Source organism: Cotesia typhae, unplaced genomic scaffold (genome assembly GCF_013202065.1).
Source record: "Cotesia typhae breed Kobodo isofemale line unplaced genomic scaffold, CoteBio_Ctyphae contig_4, whole genome shotgun sequence".
NCBI lineage: Eukaryota > Metazoa > Arthropoda > Insecta > Hymenoptera > Braconidae > Cotesia > Cotesia typhae.
In genome coordinates this window covers 712,584-719,015 of record NW_027423748.1, presented here as the reverse complement: position 1 = coordinate 719,015, position 6,432 = coordinate 712,584, and the positions used below count along the sequence as shown (strand labels likewise).

General features: G+C 36.6%; 1 protein-coding gene across 1 annotated transcript; it reads left to right on the top strand.

The window, feature by feature from the left end:
- The first annotated feature begins 2,379 nt into the window (after positions 1–2,379).
- Positions 2,380–5,754, top strand: LOC141527123 (uncharacterized). The gene is made up of 3 exons (XM_074242434.1): positions 2,380–4,627; positions 4,729–5,532; positions 5,628–5,754. The coding sequence occupies exons 1-2, from the start codon at positions 4,486–4,488 to the stop codon at positions 5,343–5,345; spliced, it is 759 nt and encodes a 252-aa protein (XP_074098535.1). The 5' UTR covers positions 2,380–4,485; the 3' UTR covers positions 5,346–5,532; positions 5,628–5,754.
- The last annotated feature ends 678 nt before the right edge of the window (positions 5,755–6,432 follow it).

Below are 6,432 nucleotides of genomic sequence, written 5' to 3'. Positions count from 1 at the left end.
AAAAAACACAGATCTTTTTAAAAAAATGAAAGAAAAGTGACAATGATTTTTTTCAGGTTAAATTTGTGACTCAATAAAAAAAAAATTTTGGTAAATTTTAAGATTTTGATCGAAATTGTTTTGTAACTTTTTTTCGGCCAGACTAGCCAAAAAATCATTCAATACTTTTTTGTAGAGAAAATTGTGTTCTATAATTACCACCTGTGACTTAAGCTTATAAAGGTCAGCAGAAAAAAATCACCATGGAAAACTTAATTGTTTAGTAAATTTTAAGTTTTTGATCGAAATTGTTTAGTACCTTTTTTTAGGATAAACTAGGCAAAAAATCATTCAATACTTTTTTTGTAGAGAATATTTTCTTCTATAATTACCACCTGAGACTTAAGCTTATATAGGTCAGCAGAAAAAAATCACCATGGAAAACTTAATTTTTTAGTAAATTTTAAGTTTTTGATCGAAATTGTTTTGTACCTTTTTTCGGGATAAACTAGGAAAAAAATCATTAAATACTTTTTTGTAGAAAATATTTTGTTCTATAATTACCACCTGTGACTTAAGCTCATATAGGTCAGCAGAAAAAAATCTCCATAAAAAACTTAATTTTTTAGTAATTTAAATTTAAAGTTTTTGATCGAAATTATTTTGTAAGTTTTTTTGGGCTAAACTAGGCAAAAAATCATGCAATACTTTTTTGTAGTGAATATTTTGTTCTATAATTACCACCTGTGACTTAAGCTTACATAGGTCAGCAGAAAATAATCACTATGGAAAACTCAATTCTTTAGTAAATTTCCAGTTTTTCACCGAAATTATCCTGTAAGTTTTTTTTTGGTTTGTCTGAGCAAAAAATACTTCTAGATTTTATTGTAGAAAATATCGTTTTTCATATTTAGGGCCAGGAATTCGGTTTTGTTAAAAGACAAAGAAAAAAGATAGGCGGAGCCAAGTTCTCTGATTGGTTGAAAAAAATGAATTTGTTTTGTTTCTCGCAAGCACCTGAAGCCAATAGCATGGTAAAAAATAAAAACCGGATTGCTAAACCAAGATAAAAATATTTCAAAAAAAAAATACATATGAGCTTAAAGGTTGTGTTAAATCATTACAGATATTGCGCTGACGATCTCGCCAGTTGTCATGCTAATAATGACGCTAAATTCAGCAAACTCTGGACAATGTTGTGGTAGCATGTTTTTAGGATAGTGTAAAAAATATTTTAAAATTGCACACGCACCCGACGTAGACAAATACGTTGGTAATTCTCTGAGATATTGTACTGAGGGTCTTGCTGGATAGCACGCGGAAAATTTTGCTGAATATCGCACTTATGATCTTGGGGGTCATCTCGCTACATATCTTGCGGGATATCACGCTGACGGTCTCGCTCGATATCGCCCTGACGGTCTCACTGGATATCGCGCAAGATATCTTGCTGGATATCGCGCAGGATATTTTGCTGGATATCGCGCTGACGATCACGCTGGTTACCTTCCTTTATATCACGCTGGCGATCTCGCTGGATATCGTGCTGACGGTCTCACTCCATATCTTGATATCGCGCTGACGGTATCGCTGGATATTAAGCTGACAATCTGGCTGGATATCATGCTGAGTGTCTCGCTGGATATCGTGCTGGTGGTCTTGATGGATATCGTGCTGACGGTCTCACTAGATATCTTGCTTGATATCGCGCTGACGGTTCCACTGAATATCGTGCTGACGGTCTCACTGGATATCTTGCTTCATATCGCGCTGACGGTCTCATTGGATATCTTGCTTGACATCGCGCTGACAGTCTCACTGGATATTGTGCTGACGGTCTCACTGGAAATCTTGCTTGATATCGCGCTGACGATCTCGCTGGATATGGCGCTTATGATCTAGCCGCATATCTTGCTGGATATCGCGCTGACAATCTCGCTGGATATCGCGCTGACAATCCGGCTGGATATCGTGCTGAGTGTCTTGCTTAATATCGCGCTGATGGTCCCACTGGATATCTTGCTTGCTATCGCACTGACGGTCCCACTGGATATCGTGCTGACGGTCTCACTAGATATCTCGCTGGATATCGCACTGCCGGTCTCGTTGGATACCTTTCTAGATATCACGCTGGCGATCTCGCTGTATATCGTGCTGACGTTGTCACTGGATATCTTGATATCGCGCTGACAATCTGGCTGGATATCGTGCTGGCGGTCTTGATGGATATCTTGCTTGATATCGCGCTAACTGTCTCACTGGATATCGTGCTGACGGTCTCACTGGATATCTTGCTTGAAATCGCGCTGAGGGTCTCACTGGATATCTCGCTGGATATCGCGCTGACGGTCTCGCTGGATATCGCGCTGACAATTCGGCTGTATGTCGTGCTGACGGTCTCGCTGGATATCTTGCTTGATATCGCGCTGACGATCTCGCTGGATATCTTGCTTGTTATCGCACTGACGGTCTCACTGGATATCTTTCCTGTTATCGCGCTGACGGTCTCACTGGATATCTTGCTTGATATCGCGCTGACGATCTTGCTGGATATCGCGCTGCCGGTCTCGCTGGATACCTTTCTAGATATCACGCTGGCGATCTTGCTGTATATCGTGCTGACGGTCTCACTGGATATCTTGCTTGACGGTCTCACTGGATATCGTGCTGCAGTCTCACTGGTATCGCTAAGACTTGACGAATATCTGCCCAATATTCTTGGATAGGTCGTGCTCGTCTGGGCAATTTTGAGGAAAACGCAAGGTCAGGTATAAGAAGAGTAAGCCACAAACTCACAAAGTATAAAAACACTTACACGAGATAAAACATATAAAAAAATGAACTGATTTGTAATTACGCCAATATAAAAACGAACAAAAAATATTCTACTTCACGTACAATAAAAATTCTATAGAGATAAGCATTGAAGTTGGCGCGGATAATAAATCAAATTTTTTAACAGCTAAGAGCGGAAAAGCTCAGAGATCATTTATCGGAATTTGAATAGAAATTAGATGTACGATTTAAATTTGTAACAGATGTAAACGAAATCGTTAGGCGGCATGGACAAGTATTCAAAATAATAACAGCAAGGAAATAGAATGAAGATGTTTTTTACCTAGGTCAAACCAAGAATAAGTCACTTGCATATCTTGGCTGAAACTTTCAATTTTATAGTGAAAATAAGTATTACTTCTGAATTTCTCATCCTCAACGGCTTGAGCTTAGCAAATAGGCTTGTTTTATAGAATAAAATTAGCCGGAAAAATAGTACAGTATAACTTTTAAGCTAAATCTATCCTAGAAAAAGTTACGCACACATTTTGATTGAAACTGTGAATTTTTTTGTGAAAAAAGTCTTATATTTCTGAATTTTTAATGCTCAACAGCCTAAAGTGAGCCGTTCGAATTGTTAGATAGAGAAAAATTGGCTGAACATAATAATAGAAAGATTTTTATGAACTAGGCTAGAAAAAATATCGCTTATTTATTTGTCAAAACTGTAATTTTTTTTGTGGAAATAAGCTTCTATTCCGGAATTTTTCGTACTCGACCGCTAAAGCTCAGCAAATAGGCTTATTTCTTGGAGAAATATCAGCTAAATAAAATTGCATAGAGGTTGTTTTGACCTAAATCTAGCCTAGAAAAAGTTACGCACATATTTTGATTGAAATTGGGAATTTTTCTTAGAAAATGAGCTTCTATTTCTGAATTTTTCATGCTTAACGGCCTAAAGTGAGCCGTTGGGTTTATTGAATAAAGAAAAACTGGCTGAACATAATAAAGAAAAGATGTTTTTGAACTAGGTCTAGGCCAGGAAAGTTACGCTCATTTTGTTGTTGAAACTATGAAATTTTTCTGAAAATGACCTTTCATTTTTTAAACTTCTTATACTCAACCGCCTTAGCTCAGCAAATCGATATATTTTATCGAGATAAGTTAGCTTAACAAAATCGTGCAAAAGTAGTTTTTACCTAAATCTAGCATAGAAATAGTTATGCGCATATTTTTGTTGAAACCGTTAATTTTTTTTTTAAATGAGCTTCTATTTCTTTATTTTTTATATCGAATGTCCTCAAGTGAGCCTTTGGGCTTTTTTCATAGAGAAAAATTTGCTGAACAAATTATTATTATCTTGGTTAAAACTTTGAATTTAATTGTGAAAATGAGATATAATTTCTAAATGTTTGTGTTTAACCGCCTAAGCTTAGTTATTGAGCTTGTTTTATATAAAAAGATCAGCTAAAAATAGAATAGAGATGAAAATATTCGAACCGCTTACTATGTTGTTAGCTAGGAGGTTTAAATGTTGAAGGAATTATTTGAAAATAAAAAAACAAGAGACGGCTAGTGCAGTTAAACAACGGCAAAGTTTATGTTGCTACGAAGTCTGTGAAAACCAGCTTATTTATCTGAGATTGTTTTTTATCTGTAATTTATTTATTATTCATTTAAATTAAATATTTTACGTTCCCATTTGTCATTGAGCTTTATTGTTTCTTTAAAATGTATGCCTTAGTTTTTTGGCCGGAGGAAAAAACCACAAGTGTGATTCAGTCAAAATTAATTAATAAGCGACTCGAGTGTAATCATGCAACTGTCAGATGGGGACGAAAGTACGTGTCTGCTTTTATAATTGCGGAAAGCAGTAAGTTTTAAATTATTGTCTTGATTTAACATTAATAAATTCAATATTAATTTTAACATTCATAAATTAATTCGGTGAATTTTGTTTTCCCATATTTACAGAAGATATTGTTTGGCTTGAAAGTCTCACTGTAAATACAAATGGGGTTATCATCGGTTATTCGGATGATCGTTTGAAGCTTGATGCGTCCGTTCAATTTTCTTCCTCTTCTGATGGTCTAAACGAAGCTGTGGACAATTTTCCTGGTTGCAGTTCTGTTCATTCTGCTGCTACGGCTACTTCTGTTAACCGAAAAATTACACCAACTACTTCTACGGTTCCAGTTGCTCCTGTAGTTTTTGCTGTTGACCATCCAGCGGCTCTAACTACTCCGATAGTTCCGGATTCCTCTGCAGCTTTTGCTATCAACCGAGCAGTTATCCTATCTGTTTCTTCTACTCCGAATGATGCTGCAGTTTCTACGATTCACCAAACATCTACTCCCACCGCTTCTACTACTCTGGATGTAGTTGCGTCTTCTGCTGCCGACCGAATAGCTACTTCAACTATTTCTACTCCTCCAAATGACGCTGCGGCTTCTATTATTTACCGAATAGTTGATACAGTTGCTTACATTTTTCGAGTGGTTGCTCAAGTGATTGCTGTTGCTATTAATTATACCACTGCTTCGACCAGTACATGGAACAGGCCGACTGTAAATCGAGCCATGGTCGAGTAAACAGAAGGGAGCAATGTCTTCATAGAGCGCATAAAGTTGCAAGATGTTTTACGATTTAAAGACAAACCGAACGAGATGACTCGATGGCTGTTGCGTAGCATTCTTGGTGCGGAGAGATTAAAACGTCTGACTCTCACTGAGTTTCATTCCAATTTAGAGTTAACAAACATACTTAACACTATTGAAAGTAAATTATTTCAATTTAATAATAAAGTCTTAATTAAATATTAATAAAAGTATAGTAAAGATAAGTAAATATTTAAATTCGTTAATTCGTTTCAGGTTTTACACAAGAGAATACGCGCCAAGAACTTCAGATAACGACGGACAAATTCAATCGATGTGTTACTCTGTTTTTATATAATTTAAAAAATCCAAAAAAATAATTTGAAACTTTTCAAAGAAATAAATTTCGGTTTATAAAATTATTGAAAATTGTTTGAATTGATTATTTTAGTGAATACTAATAAATAGATAACCTTACCATTAGCATAAGACGAAATACGTTTACTGGAAAAGGTAAATTTTATATGAGGTGGAGCGCTTCGCTAAAAATTATTTAATAATTTTGATCTTTTTCTCGCTGAGCGTCATATTGTCGTCCTATTAATCCCCATATTGGAGTTTCTCTCTGATCGTCTAACTGGTAATCATGCTAGACATCTTGCTGTTAATTGTCACTGAACGTCATACTGACTATCTCGTTCACTTTCTTACTGACGATTTTACTGTATATCTTGCTAGTAATTATGCTAAAAGAGTTGCTAGAGATTGTGCTACATAGAAAATAATTCAGCGCGATATCCAATGATACCATCAGCGCGATATCAAGCAAGATATTCAGGGAGACCGTCAGCGCGATATCAAGCAAGATATCCAGCGAGACCGTCAGCACGATATCCAGCGAGACCGTCAGCGCGATATGTAGCAAGATATCCAGTGGGACCATCAGCGCGATATCCAGTGGAACCATCAGCGCGATATCAAGCAAAACACTCAGCACGATATCCAGCCACATTGTCAGCGCGATATCCAGCTAGACCGTCAGCGCGATATGAAGCAAGATATCCAGTGAGACCGTCAGCAA

Excerpts from the sequence above, each read along its gene's own strand:
- LOC141527123 (XM_074242434.1), top strand. The coding sequence starts at position 4,486 with ATGTATGCCTTAGTTTTTTGGCCGGAGGAAAAAACCACAAGTGTGATT. Across the intron at positions 4,628-4,728 it reads TTTTATAATTGCGGAAAGCA|AAGATATTGTTTGGCTTGAA; the intron begins GTAAGTTTTAAA and ends CCATATTTACAG.